The sequence below is a fragment of the Orycteropus afer genome, unplaced genomic scaffold, assembly GCF_000298275.1.
Source record: "Orycteropus afer afer isolate SDZICR_OR568_19922 unplaced genomic scaffold, OryAfe1.0 scaffold00021, whole genome shotgun sequence".
Lineage (NCBI taxonomy): Eukaryota > Metazoa > Chordata > Mammalia > Tubulidentata > Orycteropodidae > Orycteropus > Orycteropus afer.
Window position 1 is genome coordinate 17111636 of NW_006921608.1, and position 24950 is coordinate 17136585.

The window sequence follows — 24950 nt, forward strand, 5'->3', positions numbered from 1 at the left end:
TGACATTTTCAATATTAGGCCACATGATTTATTCAGTAGTTTTTATGTTCCCAAATTACAATTTATGTCTATTTGTAAGACTACAAAAGTTACCATTAGAATTGTCTGTGCTTATAAAATACCAACTTTTTTTTTAACTGTTATACTCATTAACACCAGTCTGCGACAAGTTACATAGAATCATAGGCACTTCAAAGGCTTAAAAAGACATTTACAACTTAAATGCATTTTTAAGAACAAAAACGGATTTTTCTTTAAACCCCTACTCGTACCTTCAAATTGCAAGAAATTAACAAATACAGTGGCCCAAGGAATCTGCAGCAACTTCTCAAAATACTGTTAACTCTTTGGGTTTGCTGAGGCTTGTCAGGGACTCACATCAAATCTTCCCAAAAGAAGATCTGACAGATATGACTGAACAGTTTTGTGGTAATAATCCAATTTTACATATTAATTTGCTGTTGCAAATCTGCCCGAAGCTACAGGTAACGATAAACAAAGCAAGTGTAAAATGGATAGTCTGACACTTAAAAATCTATACAAAGTGGAGGTTAAAGTTTACATACTTGAAAATCACATATACACTAAATTACCATTATCTGAATTATCCAAAGACAAACTGCACCATGACAGCTACAAAAGGCATGAGAGTTTTGTTTTCAAGGGGACCAAGGGGAAGGAGGACAGAGAAGAAGAGAGAAACAACAGATAAATTAATGAAGACAAACTTGGTAAAGTCAATCCGAGACATGCTGACAAAAATTAAACAGCTTTCATCTTCGAACCTTAGGATAAAAACAATCACTTTGTATTTGCGCATAAAAGTTTCAAACGATTCCATGAACATTGAGTTTTCATAACATAATATTTTGCCACTGCTATTCACAGAACACTGCAGATGTTAAGTTTTAATTTTACGTGGTTCTAAAGAAATACATGAAAAGTTTTAAATACAGTGGGATTTTATCATTAAGGTGCCAGAATGGCTCTTTAATGAAAAAAACAAAAAACAAAGATCTTCATTATTCTATGCAAAAGCTTTATTTTTAAAAGTTCAGTGATCTCATAAATAGAGACACTAAGTGGGAGTTTTAGGCATAAAACTCCTTAGTAGGTGCCTTCTGATAAGCAGCACTGGATGGTTTACGTTCCCCGAGGTCATAGCTCCCTTCGTCCTTCTTCCTCATGCGATACACCAACAGCAGGATAAGGAAAATTGCAAAGAGGAAGCCAATAACGCCGCCAGCAATGACAGCTGAAACACACCAAAAGAAAGCTTTTTTTCAAGAAGGGCTTCGTGGCATATAGAAATTCAGTTAGTCAAGCCCAATCTATTTATAATTTATAAAAGGCTTAATCTGAAAACCCCCAAATTTAAAGAAACTGCATTCAATGAAGCAACCAGGTAATTATGCAAATCTGACATTCCTCAGAAAGGTACAATACTTTCTTTGGTATCACTATCACCCAAAAGCCTCAATAAGAAAAACCTGGCTGTGACCGCAACTAATTCCGTACTTTAAAATGCTTTAGTCTTTTCAGTACTCACACTTTATATTCTAATCTTCTAATTGCTTTTTCAGTGAAAATACAAAACACGATTTAATTGACTTAATTTTTTTTAAGCATAAATATGAAAAAGCATGCAAATGTCTTTTCTAGTCTGGGATTTGGGACTACCAAGAATTAAGCACTCCAGTAGCCATCCAGGAGCTCTGGCAGCGTAGTGCTTAAGGCACTTGACTGCTGACCAGAAGACTGGTGGTTCAAACCCACCAGCCACTCCTTAGAAGGAAGGTTGGGCAATCTACTTCTGTAGTGATACCGCCTCAGAAACCAAGGAGGGGTCATCATGAGTCTGGTCAACTCCATGGCACATAATAACAACAACAGGAGCCATCCAAGGTACAGTGGTTTCTATTCACTGGAGCAACTGAGGAAGAGAGAGAGTTGCACAGGCAAAGGAAATGGAATATATGGCTAACTGTTTCCATTGCCATGAGACCAGAACTGGCTACCATTACTGAACATTTTGACCAAAGATTCCCTATAAGAATCCTGATCAAAAGGGGGAAAAATAAGGAACAGAACTGAAAATTCTCTTGAAATCCAGATTTTTTGGAGCTACTGCGGTTGGATGAACCCCTGAAACTAGTGTCCCAAGAGAGTCTTTACACCTTAAACCAAAAATAACCTCTGAAGTCTTAAAACCAAGTAATAGTTCAGCTAATTAGTAAAGAATATCTGCCAAGGGCATTATACTGTTTTAAAAAAAAAACTATCCAAATGGAATCAAACTGACAATAACAACTCAAAAGATAGTAGGGCAATCAGTTTGTGTTAATGGGGGAAGAACAATGTGGAAAAGGAGGGTGAGAATGACTGCACAACTTAATGTCTGTCACCAATGTCCTTGAATTGTACATGTAGAAACTGTTGAATTGGTATATGTTCTGCTGTGCATATTTTCAATAACAATAATTTTAAAATATATCAACAAGAAGGTGGGGAAAAAAAGAATTGGGAACTCTTAAATCTTATAAATCTTCCCCCTTAAAATCAAATGTTAATACTTCTATCAGGTAAGTAACAATTGAAGACAATATTCTTATAGCCCTGAGCATTGTATGTATAAACTGTGCCCTCCTTCTCTCAAAAAAAGACCTCTTCCTTCTCTGAAATTTACTTTGATATCAGGGATGGCTTGGGGCAAGACACTGATCTACACATAGCCCTTCTCCTCCCAACCCAGCTATCCTGGACTAATTCAGATCTTAACTCTCCTCTGCTAGGCCATTCCAACTCCACCCACACTTAAGGGCTGGCCAAGGAGTAGGCCCAGAGGGCTGGAAAAGACAATACTTGCCTCACTTCTTGCCCCTCAGGCTGAAATGAGAAGGGCTCTCAAGACTGCTCTCAGCAGGAAGGTGACATTCAGCAAGTCTTGCCTACACACACTTCTGAGTATCACTGAGGCAGAGGTCACCGGAAGGGCCACCTCGCTTCCTGAGCCCCACCACTCACCTGCCAGGACTTCTTTTCGCTTAAACAGATTGTCAGAGTGCTTCTCTGTATACACATTTGTATCCTCTTCAGCTGGGTCGATTTTCCTTTCTGAGTCAGACATGTGAACTTTCTCCTTATCGATTTCTTCAGGTGACTGGTATAAGAAACAGGGAAATATTATATAGATCTTTAAAAAGTGCTGGGAAGGAGAAATAGTTAAGATGAGCATATTCCAACGTTCCTTTTCTTCACCTAATGAATTTAGGAAATAATTGGAATCATCATTTTGCGTGGTATTTGTACAATGGGTGAGTCCCATGATGGATTTTGTATGACACACACCAGACATATACACGAGATAGACATTTTACTGAGTGCCCAATAATCCTAATGATATGTTTAGACTGTCTGAGTCAACACTTCAAAAGATCTCTATTTTATCACCACTCTTCTAACTTCAGGGAGCTCTGCTGGCATACTGCCTAAGGCACTTGACTGCTAACCAGAAGGCTGGCGGTTCAAACCCACCAGCCACTCCTCGAAAAGAAGATGGGGCAATCTACTTCCATAGTGATACTGCCTTGGAAACCCAAGGAGGGTTTGCTATGAGTCGGATCTGACTCGATGGCACATAACAACAACAACAACTACTTCTGACTTCAGGGTGTCTCTGGGTGGTGCAAACAGTTAAGTGCTCGACTATTAGCTGAAAGGTTGGTGGTTTGACCCCAGCCAGCGGCACCTCAGAAGACAGACCTGGTGCTCTCTACCGCAGAAAGGTCACAGCCTTGACAACTCTATGGAAGAGACCACATGAACCCCAGCTTCTAATGGCCTGAGACTAGAAGAACTAGACAGTGGCCAGGTACCACTACCAATCGCTCTGGTTGGGATCAGAGTAGAAGGTACTGGGCAGAGTGGCAAAAAAAGTAAAAATAATAAAAAAGATTTTGGTCTGACCAAGACTGGTGGGACCCCCGACACTATGGCCCTTAGATACCCTTCAAATCTGGCAGTAAACCCACTCCTGGAGATTACCTTTCAGCCAAACAATAGACAGGACTATAAAGTGAACACTAAAGCACAGCAAGGATTGTGAGCGTGGCACAGGACAGGGCAGTGTTTCATTCTGTTGTACACAGGGTCACTATGAGTTGGAGCCACCTTGGTGGCACCTACCTAACAACAACATAAAAGTGTGCCATAACATTCGTGAAGAATGTGCTCCTCAGCCACACAAGACCAAAAAGGAAGTATATGCCCCCAAACAAAGTTCAGAAGGCAGGAAGAGGCAAGAAAGATAGATGAATGAAAACAAGGAACCCAGGGATGAAGTGCTGGGAAGAGTGCTGTTACACTGACGGGATTGCACCTAATGTCATGAAACAAAATGGATGTAAATTGTTGAATGGACACTAATTTGACCTATCAACTTTCACCCAAACCACAATAAAAAGTTACAAAAAAAACAACAAAAAAAGCAAATACATTAAAACAAAACCAAACCCTACAGAGCAATTCTACTCTGTACACATGGGGTTGCAGGAATTGGAATCAACTCAGTGGCAACTAACAACAAATTCTGACTTCAGACCACCATCTCCCTTCGATAGCTTCAATCTAAAAGCATGGCCCCAATTCTCCTTATTCCTTCATCTCTTTGCTATACATGGCATTGCTGATGACAGCTTCCTTTCAATGTTCTCTCCAAGGCATTCCCCACACCTGACTGTACTCCTACTCTTACTCTATGGGGAGTAGTCCTTGCCCAGGTCTACCTGGTAGTTTTTCTCTGTACTTACACTTAAAGCTTCAGAGAACTCTGAATTAGGACTTCTACAAGCCTGGCTTCTGTAATTAGTTATTGTGGGACCTTTACGAAGTCATGCTATGTTTTTGGACCTCAGTTTCCTCATCCAGCAAATGAAGGGCACACTGAGGTTCTTGCGCATTCTACAATTCTGAAGTATAAATCTACAGTAATAACTCTCACAACCTCATCTCCAGTCACCATCATTCCTACCAAGCCAATGGCTTACTAAACGACATCAACTCCTGGCAGCCCATTTAACTCTACACGTCAAATCTAAAAGGCAATTCACCACCAAATCATACTGGTCTACTTTTCCGTTTCCATTAATGGTATTGTTATTCTTTTGGATCCCTATACTTGTCTTTCCTCACTTTTCTCAAATTAAGTTCCTTCCTTGGATTCCCATTTCAGCGTTACTTCAGGTCTTCTTCACATTACACCCAAATTCCTGCAATAACCTCCTAACTCTATGTGTTGGCTGGCTTCCAGGGTTCCCACAACCCACCTCCTACTCACTGCCATCAAGTCGGATCTGACTCACAGTGACCTCTCCTTGGGTTTTTGATGCGTTATCACTACAGAAGTAGATTGCCCAATCTTCCTTCCAAGGAGTGCCTGGTGGATTTGAACCTTCAACCTTATGGTTAGCTGTTAAATGCCTTAGGCACTACAGCATCAGAGTAAAAAATCCCGCCAGGCCACGTTCACTCTGCCTCTTATTATCTGAGATAGCTCTTCACATTTGTGTTTTGGTTCATGCAATTCTCCTAATCTCAATTCAAGGCATTCACTTCTTTCATTGCCCATTTGTCCTTCAAGAAGCCCTCACTGATTGTTCACCTCTCCAAAACCTCAGAATACTCTCTGGTGGCGTAATGCCTAAGGTATATGACGGCTAACTAGAAAGCTGGTGGTTCAAACCCACCAGGCACTCCTCGGAAGGAAGGTTGGGCAATCTACTTCCATAGTGATACTGCCTCGGAAACCCAAGGCGGGGGTCGCTATGAGTCGGGTCGACTCAATGGCACATAACAACAAGAAGTATGTTTACTTGCATACTCCACATAAGTTCTTTTTTTTTCACCCCAGAACACTTTTTATAGTCTCCCACACCAGCACACACACACAGCATCCATTGACTTTCCAATATTCAGCACTAATGTTAGCCATCTTGGGTAAATGACACAAGGTTGCAGCAATGATTTTCAAACCTTAGATGGAATCTCAATCACCTGAAAAGCTTAAAAATAAATAAATATGGGCCCTGCCACTAAAGAATCTGTTTCAATTGGTCTGGGGTGGGGCTCTGACATCGATTATTATTGTTGTTTATATATTTAAAGGTCTCCAGATAACTCTATGGTTTGAGAACCACTGGATTAGGAGTTTAGTTCAAATGAATTGCCTGTACTTGTAGATCAACAAGACTGATGAAAAACACTTCCTACTCCACTAGGCTATAAAGACTACAGACAACCATTGTTTTTAGCTTTACTGCTTTCCCTAAGAACATGTAACCATCCCATGACTCTATAAAGTCTATTATGCCATGGGTTAAGTGATTGATTGCTTTCTGAAGGATCAGGTTCATTCAAAATGGCAGCCTACTAATTTAAGTCTAGAGAATTGAAAAACTTAAGAAGGAAAACCTCACTTTTATGGGGTGCTTTAAGGACCCTGTCATTTCTAAGAAGGTCTACAAGTTAAACCAAATGGATCCATTTGAACTCCACGCTATGCCAGATCTCTGCCTCAATCAACAGAACACTAGGCTACCAGTGAAGATCATATGTTTATAAAGTCTGAGAAAGAATGATTGCCTTATTTTCCTCTAGTCCCAAGAAACCCTGTACTGCTTTACACCTCACACTGACATAACTTACATGAAGTAGAAGACCCCAGAGAAGTAACCTTATACAATGTACACTCCCAAATCCACACTGTTCTTTACATTAATATGATAGAATATTTGAAAGGTTTTGCCAGGCCTTTATGTACCAAAGTGAAGTAAAGAGAGAAACTCACTGACAGTATTTTGCCTGAGATTTCCTCATTCTTCTCATGGAAAGCCTATTACTAGTTGGCTTCCCACTAGAAGGACAGACAACTCAACAGATCAGAGAGTGAATTATCCAGGTCCCAATCTAAGACCCTTTCCACTGCTCATTAGCACAGCTATCAGAGGTTAGGAAAGGGAAGAGGAAACTCAAAAGGATATTCAGGTCTGTGACTAACCAAAACCAAACCCACTGCCATTTAGTTAATTGTGACTCATAGAGACACTGTAAGACAGAGTAGAACTGTCCCATGGGGTATCCCAGGCTGTAAAACTTCATGGAAGTGGACTGCCTCATCTTTCTCTTCTGGAGGAGCTGGTGGGTTCAACAAACTGACCTTTTGGTTAGCAGCCGAATGCCTTAAAAACTGAGCCACCAGAACACCTCCAATCAGAGAGAGTTAAGTTCTGATGGGAAATGAGGTGGACATAAACAGCTACTGTAATACTGAGAACAACTTTATCCACATCATCTTTGTCAGATTATTTTACGTCAGGTTTCCTGAATCCCTGAAGTCATTTGAGAGAGCTCATGACATTGCTCAGTTTCCTTTGATTCAGCTTCTGATCCAGCAGGCAAGGAGAAGTTTGAATTCCAGGAATCTGGGAGTTTGGGAGGAGCTCTGGTGGTATAGTTCCAGAGGCATATGACTGCTAATCAGAAGGCTGGTGGATGGAAGGCCTGCACAGAACTGGGCCTATCATGCACTTAGATGAATGATCCACAATGGGTTTGGTGCGTGAACCCAACACAAGCATCAAGGTGCTCTGGAAAGCATATTCATTTTTTAAATTGCAAAGTTTTATGGTGGCGCAGTGCCTAAGGCATTTCAGTGCTAACCAGAAGGTTGGCAGTTCAAACCCACCAACTACTCTGCAGAAGGAAGACCAGGCAATCAACTTCTGTAAAGATTTACCACCTCAGAAACCCAATGGGGGTTGCTATGAGTTAGAAGTGACTCGATGGCCATGAGTTTGTTTTTTTTTAGTTAACTATATAGAAGCAGGGGTTTCCTATGAGAAAACCATTCTACAGTAAAGATATAATTTGAAATACTTTAACTCTTGTATATATGTGTAAAATGAAATGACAAAAAGGTAGCATGAATGATTTAATGAACCAATTAAAAATGTTACAACAATGTCTGGTTGTTTGGATGCCATGGAAATGCAATGGAAGGAAGAGATTATGAACAATGCACTTCTTAAACAAGTAACTGTGTTCTCTTTTTTTGTCACATAAATTTACAACAAACTAGATAGAGTATCTTCAATGGTGACATTAATGCCACTATGAGACCCATTCAAAAGCAAAATCTACACTAATGATATCATAGAGACAACATTTAATTCAGCTGCAAAATGGGAAATTCAATCACTGTTATTAGTAATGCTATTGGGGATCAATATTATCAGTCAGTGCCTGGAATAGAATTTGACATATTTAACTTCTCTTGAATAGATGCTCACCTGCCAAATGTCTATCTTCTCAATCTTGATCTGATGCGATTACTTCCTTAAAGGCATTTTTTTTTAAAAAAAAACTTAAATCAATTTTTAATCCACTGTTTTCAACAGACCAGAAAGAACTCTGTGTCAAATTAGGTTCTGCTTAGGATACAATTCTTTATCACTGAAGACAAAAACTCACCCAGCAGAGTTTCTTGCCTCAAACCAACAAGTCCTAGTAGTCCTAACTTCAACAACTTCGGCCATGATGGGTAGTCACATAGAATGTGGTAAAAGCCAAATGCATCTCTCCTAAAGCCATGCTGGATAGCGCTGCCACACACACCCTGAGGTGCTCAGGCAATCCACATCAATCACATCTATTATTTTCATCTCTCCCCTTCTCCTTCATTCATTCAACTTATACATTTATGGAGCAGTTACCACACATGGAGTGAGCACTTGCTAGGTTTATGTCTGCCTCAGTTCTCATGGAGCATCTCCTTTCCTCCCTACAACCTGGCCTATGACGTCAATCTGTCCCTAACACTAACAAACCCTTCTTAGCACCCTAGTCTGGAGAGAGTTGACCTCCTGGCTGCTCCCAATGTGTAGAAACCCATCTGGCATCTTGGTCACATGCACTAGCTAGACTGACCAGGAGGAGGAGGAAGAAGAAAGGCATTCTGATAAGGGTAGGAAATGAAGAGCAGGGAGCCCCTACCTATGTACCCCTGTCTGCAGAGGGACGCTTCTTCCTCCAGAGAAGACCTCTCTCTACATTCATGACACAGCTTCCCACATCCTTTCTGCTGCTAATGCTTGGCAGCATCTCTCATCCAATCAACAGATGGGTGAACTCCATAAAAGGGACAGTCAGTTTCTAAGTTTTCACAGGCATTGTGCTACCCGCTACCCATGAACCATCTACAAAGTCTACCCTTCCAAGTATAACATATGCTCATTAAACACAGGGGAAATGATTTGGTCTCTACTGCTCCACCAAATTCAAGTAAGGGCTTGCAGAATGCTTACTAGGTCTCAGGTGCCATACTACATGCCTTCACGTGTAATCTTCTCAATAATCCATAAGGAATGGATAAAGAGAAGCGGAGAAACTCAACCGGCTCCAGGATTTGAAAACCAGGTCTTCTTCAGACTTTAATAGGCATTTTCTAACTTAAATAGCTTACCTATTAGTGGAAGATCAGCCAACTACAATATTATGCTAACAAGCTCAAAATTATGACTCTCCTATTTTTCATTAGCTGATAGCTTTGCTTTGTTCTAAAGTCAAAGACTTATTCCTAGTAAGTTGGCTCTCAAAAATGAATACATACAAATGTACTTAAAAACGGAAAAAACCCAAACCCACTACTGTTGAATCAATTGTAACTCATAGTAACCCTATAGAATGGAGCAAAACTGCCCCATAGGGTTTCTAAGGCTTAAATCTTTATGGAAGCAGACTGGCACAACTTTCTCACACACAGCAGCTGGTGGGTTCAAACGGCCTACCTCTTGGTTAGCAGATGAGCACTTTAACCATTGTGCTACCAAGGCTCCTCCAGACACACCTAGATTCATCATGATCACTGAAAGAGTTCAAAGTTTACATACAATTGGTGGTAGACATGAGGAGACTCTAAGAAATTAACTGAGACTAGTTCCAACTCAAGACGTGACTTGGAATCTCCTTAGTCCACAACCTGTGGAATATGTAAAGTTCACAATGGTTTTAACTTAAGACCTCCTTTATGAAATAAAAACAAATTTTCTTGGCTTAAGCTAAATAAACGGAAAAGGCTTGGCTTCTTAACTGGGTTATGAGTTCCTTAAGAAGGAACACCATGTAAAAAATAATTGCAATAACATAATGAAAAGACTATTTGTCCTTCCATAATTTAAAAGACCATTTGTCCTTCCATAACTTAAAACAGAACCTCTTAAAAGGACTATTTTGTACACTATACCCTGAAAAGCATTTATAACAACCTGATAATATAATGCAAAATAAAACACACCTTCGTCTGAGCAGGTATCTTGTTCTGAATTTTCAATGTTGTAGTTTCCACTTTTGGGTCAACGCTAGTGAACAGTATCTTTGGAAGTGTTCGAGATGTTGTCATCTCTGGACTCTCTACGTCCTCATCAGCTCCTAGAAAAGTAAGCAAAGATGTACTGAGATTAAGAACACAATGCAGGCTTCTACGTTAATGACAATATTGTCTAATGCTGATACTGACAGAAGCCATGTTCTTTTAAAATACCTACACAAACTTTCCCTCAGTCTTCACTGACATAATTTCAAAGGGGATCTTTGTGTAGCTTGGCAATTTTTTGCACAGTATTATTACCCTGACCACTCTCAATTTGCCCCTCTTTCACTACGGTTCAATTTCTTCTGCTCAGTGAGATTTTGTCCCTTCTATGCTAAAACATGCTCCATTTTCCACACAACACAATAAAACAAAACTACATTAAAACAATAAACAAAAAAAGAAAACTCTCCTCTAGCTGATCCCTTAAATCATGCTTAATTCATGCTAAGCCCTCTCTCGCCTTTTTATAGCCAAACTTTAACAATGGGGTTATGAGTATCTTTGACTCCTTTCCTCACCATCTATTCCATTCTCTGTTTTCTTCCTCCAGTTAAGACTCTCCCTGTCATGGCACTATTGATACTGTCTTGTGAAAACTGCCCCCCACAAAAAAAAAACCCACCAAACTCACTGCTGTTGAGTCAGATCTGACTCATAGCAACCCCTCCTTGGGTTTCCAAGGCTGTATCACTGTGGAAGTAGATTGTCCAATCTTCCTTCCAAGAAGTGGCTGGGTTTGAACTGCCAGCCTTCTGGTTAGCAGTCAAATGCCTTAGGCACTATCTTGTGAAGGTCACCAATATCCTCCAATATGCCAAATCTAGTGGCATTTTGCAGAGTGTGCCTCCTCTAACCAAAACCAACACCAATGACACTGTCTACTTTCATTTCCTTTGATGATGACCTCTTCCTTTGGCCTTCTCTGACCTCCTGGCTTTCACCTCTCCTCCCTGGCTATTTCTAAGTCCATTTTGCAGGTTCCTCCTCCTCTACGTGGACATACAACATCAAGAGCTCCTTAAGGCTCAACTCTAGGCCTCGTCTTACTGCACAGTTTCTCCCTCACCCACACACATGGCTTCAATTACATCTAAATATAGATGGTACCACCCTCTGAAATTCAGACTCATGTATCATTCGCTTACTTGACATTTTCACCGAATGTCTCAAAGGAACCATACACATAATACATCCAAAACGGAGCTCATAATATCTCCCTCCTTTCTCTTCCCAGACCTGGTCCTCACACTAGGCTCCCTTTCAGTGAATGGAATCCTATATCCCTACAAACCAGAATTTTCTCTTCCCCATTTCCATACTGAATCCATCACCAAGTCCTGTTGATTTTACCTTCTTAATAGCCTCCATTCTAACACCTGAAACCAAGCCACCACCTCCAGTGCCACCACCTTAAGCCAGGCCTTTTTCCTAATATTTCCTTTCAGTTCTCTGTGCACAAACTGCCTATGGCTACAACACCCTGCTTAAAACACTTACCATGTGTCTCACTGCTCTTGGATAAATATAAAATGCCTCAACCTAGCCTTGCATGGTCTAGCCTTGGCATACTTTCCAGCACCATTTTCCCTGTTGTTGCCTGTGCTTCAAACATGGTCCCCTGATACCTTTGCAGAAGCTCTAACCTAGTTCACTCTTAACTTGCACCCAAATCTCACCACAAAGGTTAGATCTTGGGGAAGACCTCCTCTGGTCCTAATATGTTAGGTCAAAGATCCTTTCTAAATGTTTTTTTTTTTTTTTTAAACATTTTTATTTCTTGAAAATCATTTATCATAAGTTTGTAATTATGTGTTCATTTGTGTAACTACTGATTCAAGTCTCTCCTACTAGAAAGTCTCCCTCACTAGCCTGGAAGCTCCATGATAACAGGATTCCATCTGTTTTGCTCCCTGAGTGTCTAACATAGTGCCTAGCACGTAACAGGCTCTGCTTCGATATTTGCTCAATCAGGGATTATCCACCAACTTTCCATCTGAGTATTATTTTTTGTCATTTTACCAGAACAACATTTAAGAATTTCTGACACTTTAAAATACAATATTATTATTGTATTTTTTTTTATTATTATTACAATACTATTTTAAAGGGGATCATGTGTCATATATGTAACAACTTAAACTCTGTACCACTAACCTATTTCCTCCAAGCCCTTCTGATTCCTTGGAAGAATTGCTAATTCCTCAACCAAAAGAAATTGGTTATTTTTCACAGAATCATACTGATGTAAAAAAGTTTGGAAAGTTAAGAGAGAACATAATGAAAACAGTGCAATGGCTATGTAACTTCAATTTTTAATATAGCAACTGTCTCCTTTAACTTCACAACATTACATTATATGGAGAAGAAATGGCAGGGTATATTGGAATAAATAAAGGATTTGGCATTCAACAAACCCAGATACACTTAGTACTGGTTCTGGCATTCATTAGCTCTGTGATCTTGGGCAAGTAATACTTGACTCTCAGTTTCTTCATCTGTAAAATGGGAATAATAATAACTAGTTCTCAGAGGCTCAATTGTGGTATATATTTGGAAGCATTCTGTATACCTTAAAGTGTTATGTAAATATGTCATTAATAATGATAGTTCCAGAAATACATTGCTGCTTTATTAACCTACCTGATTTTCCATTAAAATTTTATATCTATTTTAATATCACATACTTTAAGTATGCTTAGTTTCTTCCTAAAATGAATTATTTTCTGACAAAGAATAAAATTTCAATGAGCAATTTAAAATTTCAATTAAGGGCCTGCAAGACCCCCTTGTTCACTTGTTCGTAATAGTTATAAATATAAGTCATCAAGCTAGGGGTGTGGAGAATTTGTTGTGAGAGCAAAGAAATTTGTAGCAGAGAATCCTTTGAAGGTAGCACTTCTGAAGTTAGAAGACAGGTGAGTCATTTACCTTCCTAGAGTGGCTCTTCCTACTGTTTTAACTCTCTTCAAGAAAGATTAATGTGTTTGTCTTGCCCAGAAACCTGGGAGCCCCTCATCACCTCTTCCTCATTCTGGACTTCTGGCTCACGTGTTTGTTCTCTTTGCCTGAAACATCCTACTTCAGAGCCCGATTCCACCTGGAAAATTCCTGTTGATGCTATCTTGTCTGGCCAACAATGCCATCCTCCCCTCTCTGAAGCCTTCCTTGATCCCTCCATCACAGAGCTATTTCTTCCTATGTTGCCCATAGTCATTGAACTTCTTTTTAAAAATAACATTTTGTTCTGCTTATAAAGAGAATGTTAAAAGAAAATACACAATCATACATGAAATTTGGAGATATAAAAATACACAAAGGAATAAATAAATGATTCCACTTCCAGAGAAAGCATTGCTGTATTTTTGTGTGTTTTATTTATTAAAGTGTTCCTAGTACCTAGAAAAGGTGCCTTTTACCCCATGTAGGGAGTGTTAATGAATATCTGTTGAATGAATAAATATCCTCTTTATCTTCGCCCCCTCTACTAAATTTTCATTTTTGACATGATAGATCTACTCTACAAGAGTTCTTTTGTGTTCTTGGAATATTCCTTTTTCATAGCATCCTGTTCTTGTTTCATCTCTATGTCCCAAGAACATGTCATAGTATCTGGCTTACAGTGAATGCTTATGGAATGTTTAAGCGAACGGCTGGAGGTTTTTAATCTCACTAAAACTCACACCTGAGTCCACATATGTAATATGATCCCATCTTTCCACCTCTGAAGTACCCTCTGGGCCTTTAGCCATTCCCCTCCAGTCTATTTGATTTTTCACTGGGCAGCTGGGACAGAGGGAACACTGGTCAAAACCCTGTGGGATCCCAGTGCCTCCAGCTAGAACAGGGCATCAGCTAGGCAGGGCCTTTGATTCTAGAATAGTATTATGACACAGGAGGCAGTACAGAAATGAATTGAAAGAAAAAGAGAACATACTCCCAACCTGACTCCCTGGTTTCTATCCCAGCTGTATCACTTCCTAACAGTGTGACAATGGGCAAGTTGCTTAACTTCTCTGTGCCTTAGTTTTTCTTATGTGAGAGATGGAGATGATTATGGAGTCTATCCTTACAGAGCTGTTATAAGGATGAGAACACTGTCTGACATACAGTAAGTGCTCTACAAATTTTAGTTACAGTTAACATTGCCTTTAAGCTGAAAAACACCCCAGTGCCAAGCCAAAAATCCACTGCCACTGAGTCGATTCTGACTCATAGTGACCCTATAAGACAGACTAGAACTGCCCCATAGAGTTTCCAAGGCTGTAAATCTTTACAGAAGCAGACTGCCCCGTCTTTCTCCCATGGAGCAGCTGGTGGGTTCGAACCACTAATCTTTTAGTTAGCAGCCATATGCTTTAACCACTGTGCCACCAAAGCTCCTTACCTCTGTGCAGTGTAAGAGAATCTCTGATCAAAAATGATACTCTTCTACTTCTTTGCAGCAATGATCAGCTCAAGGCTACAGCTGAGGCAGAAGTAGTGTGGCTAAGGCACCTGACTGCTAACCAGAAGGCTGGCAGTTCAAACCCACCAGCCACTCCTCAGAAGGAAGGCTGGGAAATCTACTTCCATAGCGATACCACCTCAGAAACCCAAGGAGGGCTCACTATGAGTTGGGTCTGACTCAATGGCAAATAACAACAACAACATCTATTGAATTAGTGGGTTAAGATTTCAAATAAGCCACTCCAACCCTTACTCCTCTGAATGAGGAGGGAAGGCAGGTGAGCAGGAGTTGGCACATGTTTTCTTTAATTAAACTTCAGAACAATCTTGGCAGATCTCAACAAGATGGACAACCCTTACAGATGCCCTCCAACTCTTGCATTCTAAAATCTGTGAAATGGGGACAAAAAAGTGTTCATATTTATTATCTCTTGGGATACTTTGATGATGACAATTACAAAGCAATTCTGAAGTGCTAAAACAAAAAAGAGGTGCCATGAGTGAAAGATATTAATAGAGTCGTGGGCTTTGTAGAACAACTCTTTTCACACTGATTCTGCATGTGCGATATGTATCACTCTCCCAAGAATAACAAGGACTATTTTTACATTAGGATTGCATTGTAAGCTCCCTGTTACTAGGTCAGCCACCACCTCTCTTGTCTTTCTCAGACTTTTTTCCAACTTAAAACATTCACTCTTAGATGGCTAGATACCTACCAATGACATAATTGACTTCCACTTTGTTTTTGGGTTATTCTGAAGCACAGGCCAATCTGGTCATCAGACATCAACCATGATTCTATGATCAGCATAATTTTTTATCTGTTGAATCTACAATTAAAACCCTAAGCCAGAAAGTGCCTAAGACTTTTCTAGCATCCTGCTGACCACTGCAGTGCAGTGAATTACTTGGTATGGCTTTCTAGCCGTAGTCTTTGTAACTCCCACCAGATTACTGGGTGGGACCATGCAAATGAGGTATGTAGAACTCTGATGTTGGGATTGGTTAGTTTTGTCACTCTGCCTGGCTTAAAATGAGCCCTCCTAGAGGCAGAGGGGGGATCTAACGCCATTGAGAGATAAGAGCTAGAGATGAAGTGGAGCATGTCCTTGGACCCGAGATCCCTGTGCTGGACCTCTTTGGATGAGTGATGCTCTGGCAGAGAGACAGTAGCAGTGGAACCAAGAGACAGAAAGGCAGGCTTAGCTGGCCCACAGAGGCAGAGGCCAGGCCGGGAGGCATGTCTAAGGGCACAGCAGAGGGAAAACTGTCCTGATTGAAGAATTGTATCCTGATAGCATTCCTGACTTGTAGCCTGTTACTTCCCTAATAAATCCCCAAATCATGTGTACTGTCTGTAAGTTCTATGTGGCCATTGCAACGAATTATCAAACTCAGCAGAGAAGTAGTTAAGTACTGAGGGAGGGATGGGTGGTGTCAAAGTTGGTAAAAAGGCTGGAGGGTGGTGGCATGTCTGGCCTCACAGGAATAAGCCTTGGGCTGCTGATGGTGAGTGTGTCTCCCTCTTGTGAAGTTAGAGGAGGTCAGAAGATGCTGCCTGCATGTGCTTTTTGCAACCACAAATTCCTGACTTGACCATTAATTAAATATATTCACAAGTTCTTCTTCACTCTCAGTTTGTCAGGGGCCATTCCTGGCACTGAAGAAAATATTTACCAGCTATGGTGCATAGCAAACATGGCTAGAATCCTTTATTCTGAATTGTATATACATTCTCTATAATTTGACTTTGTAGCTCCTTCCATTAAGAGAAGGAGTCTAGCCTGAACTTTTGAGCTATTTCTCCCTGCTCTAGAAGTAATGACGTGCCAATTCTGAAGCCTAGGTATCAAGACGCTTTGCATACATCTGCTTGACCTCTTGGGATCTCTATCTATTCCTCATGAATAAATAAGGGACTGCTGGAGGATGACATACTGTGTAGCCCAGAGCCACGTTAGCCCAGCTGCCCCAGAGATACGACAAAGCCAAGCCAAGATCAGCAAAGCTGTATACCCAACCTGCCACTGATCCCTGTGGGGAAGCCCACCAAAGCCAGCCAAAACCGCCAACCTGAAGAATGAGTTAAATAAATGTTTTTTTGTTTGTTTTAATTTTTATTGTGATTTGGGTGAAAGTTTACAGAGCAAGTTCATTTTCCATACAGCAGCTCACATATACTTTGTCTCATCACATTGACTGCAATTTACCACAATGCAACAGCTCACCTCCCACTTCCTCCTAAATAGTTGTTGTTTTAAGCCACCAAGTTTTGGGGTCATTTGTTATACAGCATTACTGCATAACGATAGATAGCTAATATACCAAAGGAGGTGGTGACATCACTCTACAATCTTTTTACTTGGCTGCTACCTCTCCCCTCTACTTCTGAGCAATATTCTAGGAGTAAGAAAGGATAACGCTTCTTGCTCTCATGTATAATCTTTAACAAAGGACAAATGTTTTTTTTTTCTTCTTTTGTTTTAAATGAAACTAGTGTCTGAAGGATTTCTTTAAGGATGGTTCCCATGACACACATTGATAGGCTTAATAATAAAATTAAAAGCTGATGTTGAAGAAGAACACTGCGCCAAGCACCAAACTCTAAAAGCTTTACATGTGTCAATCCCTTTAATCCTCACAACAACCCTATGTGGTAGGGACCATTATTACCCTCCATTTTACAAATGAAACTGAGGCTCAGTGAAGTTAAAAATTCCCCAAGACCTCACAGATGTTAAGTGGTAGAGTTGGAATTTGTAACCAAAGTCTGACTGACTCCAAAAGCCATGCTGTTATTCCCTGGTCACCCTGCCTGTCTCCCTGAAGTAAATTCCAGTAAAGTATGTGGGCGTGCACATGGAGAATGGAGGCGGGTGTTGAGAAGCAGGTAGCGGTAGCCTTACCTGAGCCTGATGCAGAAGCATAGTCATCATCATCAATAGGATATACTCCTGAAGCTTCTTCAATGGAGCTGTTGTCAAGGTACATGTCTTTATCAGACGTCAGCTCTGCTATCTGAGGAAAAAGGAGAGGGAATTCAGGATCTTAATTGAGAGATTAAGAAACACGCTTATGTATCTTACTGTTCAAGTTCACACCATAGTAACTACCCATCTGTTCTTCATTCTTGAGTCCACATTTCTGCTCTACCCTTCCTCAGGACACCCTGACAACTTGAATTAAATCAAGGGCTGACCACAGACTAACACCCTCAAGGGAAGCCTATATTCTACTGGGAACCTAACCCAGTAGAATAAAGGCAGCTTGGAGATGTAGCGCCTGTCATGAGCTTATTTTGCTATGTCCCACTAAACATGTCTGCATTTCAATCCTGCCAATACTAGTTATAAGCCATGTCAGGCATTCTGTTTGTCACAAAGTCACTGTGAGATTCCCTTACTGGAAATGCCACAAAACATTCAAACCACTTAAGAATTTATTGGGGATACAGGTTTCCCCTACTACCCAAAAGCAGAGTGTTTTTATGAAATCTTTCATAAACCTAAACGATGTAAAGTGAAGAAGCAACTACCATTAATTTATACGGGAGAAACATACATTTTTGAGCGTTGCCAAACCGAAAAAATAACCTATTAAAATAAATCACACCAAATAACATATACAACCTAACATAACATACACCAAATAACGCACACAACCTAACACAACACTAACAGAAAGCGTTCACAGATACAGTTCAAAGCTATGGAGGCTTGATGTTGAGATGCTGAGTTCAGTCCCCAGGGAAGGAGTTTGGCAACGCCGCTCTCACTGCTTGGGGTGTGCACTTTAATGGCTTGCTGCACAACAAATGCTGAATGCTAGTTTTTCTTCTTCTTCTTCTTTTATGAAAGAAATCTTCGCATTTCTTTTGGTTAGCGAAAACAGGTAGTAATGTAAATCTCTTGTAAAAGTGATGTGGTGTAAAGCGAACTTCTGAAAAATGGGGCATACCTGTATATATAAAGGTTTTATGATGTTTAAGGAGTCCCTGGGTGGCACAAACTGTTAAGCCCTCTACTATAACTAAAAGGTTGGTGGTTTGAACCCACCAGAGTTGCCTTGGGAAAAAGGTCTCAAGATCTGCTTCTGAAAGGTTACAGCCTTGGAAACCCTGTGGAGAAATCCCACTCTGTAACACATGGGGTTGTCATGAGGCAGATTCAATTCAACAGCAACTGCTTTTGTTTTATTTTTTACGGTGCTTAGGCTAAATAATTAACCAGTGAGCAATCCATCACGGCCCACCAAATGCTGTGCAGGCCTGGCCATGCTCAGGGCTTTATCACTACAGAAAAGAGCCCCCAGTTGCCTAAGCGTTCCAGAACTTTCTGCCACAGCCCACATTCAAGCTGATGCCAGGGAGGGCACCGTGCTTGGAGCAGTTGTGTTGCTCATCGGACAATTGCGAAAGCCCACTGCAAGCCTGCTTCTGGGGCTCACTGGATTAGCACAGCCTTCCGTTAGTGATACTGCCTCGGAAACCCAAGGAGGGGTCGCTATGAGTCGGGGCCGACTCGATGGCAAATAACAACAACAACAACGACAGATACAGATAAACCTACACAAGCACATTCTTATTGTATTATTGGCACTTGGTAATAGCAAATCACGTGCTTAATGCAGAGAGGGATCATTTACTAAGTATACCAGTTCCACAGCTTCTTAGTTATTCAGTATAAGAGTTTTAGTATTAAAATTCACCCTAATCCTGCCAAAAGAGTAACTCACATGAATTGCAGGCAGAGCAGAGGTAGAAACCAAAAACCAAACCAAACTCACTGCCGTCAAGTCAGATCCGACTCATAGCAACCCCTCCTTGTGTTTCCAAGGTGGTATCTCTATGGAAGTAGATTGCCCCATTTTCCTTCCAAGGAGTGGCTGCTGGGTTTGAACCACCAGCTTTCTGGTTAGCACTGAAATGCCTTAGGTAGGCACTGTGCCACCAGAGCTCCTAGCAGAGGTATAGTATCTTAAAAAAAAAAAAAAAAAGTTTTAGAAAATTAATATTTTTTCATTAACATGGCATGAAAGCCCAAAAACAAACAAAGCAGATGTCCAGCTTCTAAATGATATTTGTTTGGAAATGGGCAACACTCATTATTATTGTCCTATTTTTAAAAATCAAGTTGAATGTCTGTTCCTAACAGGCATTATAAAAAAATATTTCCCTTACTACACTGGCTTTCATTAGACTTCCTCTTAAAATACAACTTTCTGTTCCAACAGTCACTTTGACTGAGACCTTCCTAGGGGGAAAGACAGGCCCAGCCCTCAATAACAGTACCACTTTATTCTCTCAAGTTTCAGTGGCCGGTGAGAGAGGCTGAAGTATTTTAAACCTGATCTCACATTCCCCACCAGGCATCAGTGCCAACTGAGATTAAAGTATGGGAACCCATTTAGTGTGAGCCATCATACTAGCAGATTCTGAGGACTGAAACCTGAGGGATTGGTCTTCCAGTGGCCTGGGTTTCAGGCCTCAAGCAACAACCCTGAGCCAAGAACGTGCTAGAACTCTCTGCCAGGACGTCAGAGCTTAACTCTGCAATCTGAGGCAGTCCTGCATGACACCCTTTTCTAAGGCTCTCACCATTCCAGGCTGTAATTCCCAAAGCCTGTGAACTGCTCTGGGGACCCTGCATTCCATAGCTCTACGATCAATCTCTTTCCAGTGGCTACTGACTCAATTCTGACTCATGGTGACCCCTGTGTTGCAGAGCTCCAGAGGGTTTGCAATGTGACCTTTTACAAGTGGATCACCAGGCCTTTCTTCTGAGGTGCCTCTGGGTGGGTTCAAACCACCAACTTTTCAGTTAGCAGTCCAGAGCCTGACAGTTTGTACCACCCAGGGACACATTACAATCAACTCAACTGACTCCTATTAGACTTAAGGCCTTTGAGGGTGAAGACTTGATCTCATCCATCTTTAACCTTCCCCTCTTCCCCATAAGAGTGCCTAGAATGTGGTAGGTGCTCAATAAATGTTACCTGGGCTGGAAATGTCCACAGGCTGAGTGAGCTCTTTGTGCTCCCACCTAAAAGCCACTCTCAGTCCTGCTTGCATTCAACTGTCCTATTAAATTCACCTGGAGGTCCCTCTAACTTCTCCTCTCAAATCCAGTCTATGACGAAACACACTCTGACTTCTCCAGGTCTTATGTCCCCTATTTTGTATTTTGCAGCATAAGGACGGACAGTTTAAGTCATAAATTCTCACTGTTAATTCTGATTGTCCCATGTATCTTGTCCCTCAGCAGAGCACAATTCGAGGAAGGCAGGTCTTAAATGGACTCCCTGCCTTGCTCCAAGTGCTTGGCATGCTGTAGGGACTCATTAAATATTTGTCAACTGAGATTACTTAAACAAATTGGTCTTTGACTCAGGTTTCAGAGTTAACGCATATCACAAGACCACTAGGATCCTTACGGTTAAAAATTTCTGAATTTTAAGCCAGAGATCATCTGCCCAAATATCCTATGCTTTGCATCTGCTTAAGTAACCTAGAGTCTTAAAAGCAAGTAAAAGATTCCTTTTACATATTAAAAACCTGTTCTCTTCTTAACATTGAACAACTTTCATTTCCCTCTTGGCACTGTCAAAGAAGTTTGATGAGGCAAGGGTTATACCAAGATATTTATTTAATCCCTACATGTAAATTGAATTTCTATTCATTAGATGACCCAGTTGTCCAGATTGACATATTACTCACACTAACACACAAAAATATCTAATGGACAAAATGTCTAATGCCAAAAATGTCTCGCAGAGAATTCTGGCTACCTCACGGTTCAACCACATCAAACAACCTATCAACTGACTGAATGCCGTAGGATAACCAGATCCTTAGGAGAAACTCTCAGGCCTATATAAGACTCTGGGTGGGGGTCTGGGTGTGTCTAAAAAAGCTGGCTTGCCCTCAGTTACTTGGGATCTACAGGGCTCCAGGGAAGTTCTGGGGCTGACAGAATGGCTAAACGTGTGCATTTCTCTGTCATCCAATGTGGTGCAAGTTATTTTGACACCAAACTAAAAGTTATCTCCTATTCTGATTTCAGGGACACTCATTTGTAGGTATGTTGTACTATGGTGATGTGTGTGTTGCTCTGATGTCACTGGTATTTCAAATACCAGCAGGGTAATCCATAGTGACAGGTGTCATTGGAACTTTCAGACTAAGAGAGACCATGAAGAAAGGCCTGGAGGCCTACTTCCAAAAATTAGACAATGAAAACCCTATGGACCATAACAGAACATTTTCTGAATCAGTGCTGGACAAAAATGGCCTCAAGTATGTCACTGATCATGAGGATGGTGGGAGACTAGGCAGCTTTTCATTCTGTTGTACATGAGGTTGCCATGAGTGAGAACCAACGTGACACCAAGTAACATGAAGTAACATTGTAGGAATTACCAGATCCTTCCACAGAGTTCAACTTAACCAGCAGGGTTCTTTCACTCTTTAGCAGATAATGCTCAATGAATATCCCCGCTGTGTTTCCCTTTAAAAAAAAAAAAAAAACTTTCCAAATACAACAACTCCCTTTTCTGAAGGCTCCACTCACTGTGCCCAAAAGATTTTCACAAGTTAACATGCTTGCAGAGGGGAATGAATTATGCACTAACATTCCCTGGGGATATGTGCATCTCTTGAGAGTCATAAAAGGAGGTAACTCAAGCCTACTGATTTTACACCCTAGCCAAATGTCGTCTGCTTCGTGGAGCAGAAAACCCCTGGCCATACTCGGAGCCCTCTCACTTGTTCAATGGGACAGAGCCACTGGATGAAACCAGTTGGGAGGAAACATGCAGAGGCATGGACCCAAAGTCCAAAACAGCAGCCTGACTATAGGATTTCGTAACTGGGCTGTTTAATTTGGGATTGACTGTTTCTGTGAGGCAGTGCTAGTGCTGTTGGCTAACAGAGTTCAGAGTACAAGTTGGAAGAAAAACAAAGCTGGTCTTTCAGACCTTTTCCCCTTTGGCTGATGCAAGAAGTGAAGACTAGAGAGCAAAGGGAAGTTGTGGAAAGCAACTGGGTACAATGAAGAGGAAAATCTACTGCAGATAGATGGAGATTCTGGCTTTACAACACACAACCTGGTCACCAAATTGCCTCCACTAGATTAAATTCCATAAAAGGCAGTGGTACACGTCTTGCCTTCTATGTGTAAGACCTAGGTTCAAATGCTGACCAATGCATCTCAATCTCAACCACCACTTGTGTTAGTGGAGGCTTGTGAGCTGTTATGATGCTAAACAAGTTTGAGTGGAGCTTCAAGACTAAGACGGATGAGGAAGAAAGGACTGGTGATCTACTTCCAAAAATGACTCAGTTAAAACCCTATGGATCACAACATTTTGATCCTATTATACATGGGTCACTATGAGTTGGGGCCAACTTGAGGGTACCTATCAACAACGACAGTCTAAATTCTTGGCAGACGATGCACATCTGACTCGGTTTTGTATTCTCACAGGGCCCAGAAGAAAGGTAAGGCACATACGTGTTTGCCAGCTCCATCTCTCCTTCTCTAGCCCCATCACTTCAGCAATCTCATCAGATTGGGCCTGGACCATTACAAGGTCCTCCTTACTTGGCTGCTGCTTCAAGTCCTTCTCTTTGGATCCATTCCCCACTGTCATGCTAGAGGGACCTCCTTTAAACTCAAACATGATTACATTATTCCTCTGCTAAAAATGTTTCACTGGCTCCCCATCACCTACAGTATGAAATAAAAACTCTTTAGTCTGGAAGGAAGTTCTTTTTCCAGATGGCCTCACCTGCATTTCCAGCGTTAGCTGCTGATGCTTACTCCACCTAAACCCCAGGCTCCAAGACGAAAAAATATCACTAAGAGATCTAGGACGAGCCCTGGTGGTGGAGTGGCTAAGCCCCTTGCTGCTAACTGAAAGGTTCGGGTTGAACCCACCTCCCATTCTGCAGGAGAAAGATGTGGCAGTCTGCTTCTGCAAAGATTTACAGCCTTGGAAACAATATGGGGCAGTTCTACTCTGATCTATAAGGTAGCTATGAGTGATAATAAACTCAATGGCTGTGTGTTTGGGTTTGGGTGGGTCTTATTTTAGTTCTCTAGAGGACCAAAACCAGTGACATATATATATATACACACACACACATATATATAAAGGTTTATCTCAAGGAAATGTCTCATGCAGTTGTGGCAGCTAGCAAGCCCCAAATCCTGTGAATCAGGTGTTAGGCTGGAGGCTTTTTCTGACTCATGTGGTTGCAAAGGCTGATGAACCCAAAATTGGCAGATCAGATGGCAGGCTGTTGGTTCATGTCCCAAGAACCAGAGGTCAAAGGATGACAAGCTGTATGCAGGATCGACAGAGGGTGAGATTTGCCAGAGCATCCATATATGTTAGATGCAGGTCACACCCCTATAGAAACTCCCTTTTCAACTGATCAGCTCTCTTATCAGATCACAAAATGGAGAATGTACACACAATATCTCCCAAAGCACTTAAAATCATCATCCAGCCAAGGTGATACATGACCTTAACCATCACAAGTTTACCCCTTGTCAACTTGGCACCTGTACAACACCTCCTCAAACCATACATAATCTCAAAATAAAGACAATTATAAAGTCACACATGTGTCTAATACAACTTAACTAACATGCATACAACAAAAAAAACCCACTATTTAGTTTACTCTTATATTTTATAATAAGCAATGGAATAAAGGAAGGAAGAAAACAAGATTGTTATATATGTATACACACATATGTATGTACAACAAAACAAAGAAGAAATACTAAAGATTACAGTCCTCATTTCTGCAACTGGTCACATAGTTACAGCTGGTATTTAGAACTACCTCCTTCTACTACCCATTCTGTATTCTCTTTGCCCTCAGCAAGCACCTCAGCTACTCATGGTTCTTTGCCTGGTGGGGTGACCCAAACCCTCATTCCTGAAGATTCCAGATCATTAGTAGTCATGCTGGAGTTGGGTTGTAGTTTTCCAGTAATTTTAATCACAGGGCATAGGAATACTAGGAGATGTCCTAAGAGATCACCTGTATTTCCCCTTCCCTTTG

At 41.0% G+C, this 24950-nt stretch overlaps 1 protein-coding gene across 1 annotated transcript in view; it reads right to left on the reverse strand.

The window, feature by feature from the left end:
- Positions 1–1091: 1091 nt before the first annotated feature.
- SDC2 (syndecan 2) overlaps positions 1092–24950 on the reverse strand; it is a 169547-nt gene continuing 145688 nt past the window's right edge. Inside the window, exons 2-5 of the mRNA XM_007934849.2 lie at positions 17782–17893; positions 10349–10482; positions 3025–3160; positions 1092–1255 (exon numbers count right to left, since the gene is read on the reverse strand). Coding sequence (XP_007933040.1) covers positions 1092–1255; positions 3025–3160; positions 10349–10482; positions 17782–17893 — 546 coding nt within the window. The remainder of the gene's footprint in view (positions 1256–3024; positions 3161–10348; positions 10483–17781; positions 17894–24950) is intronic.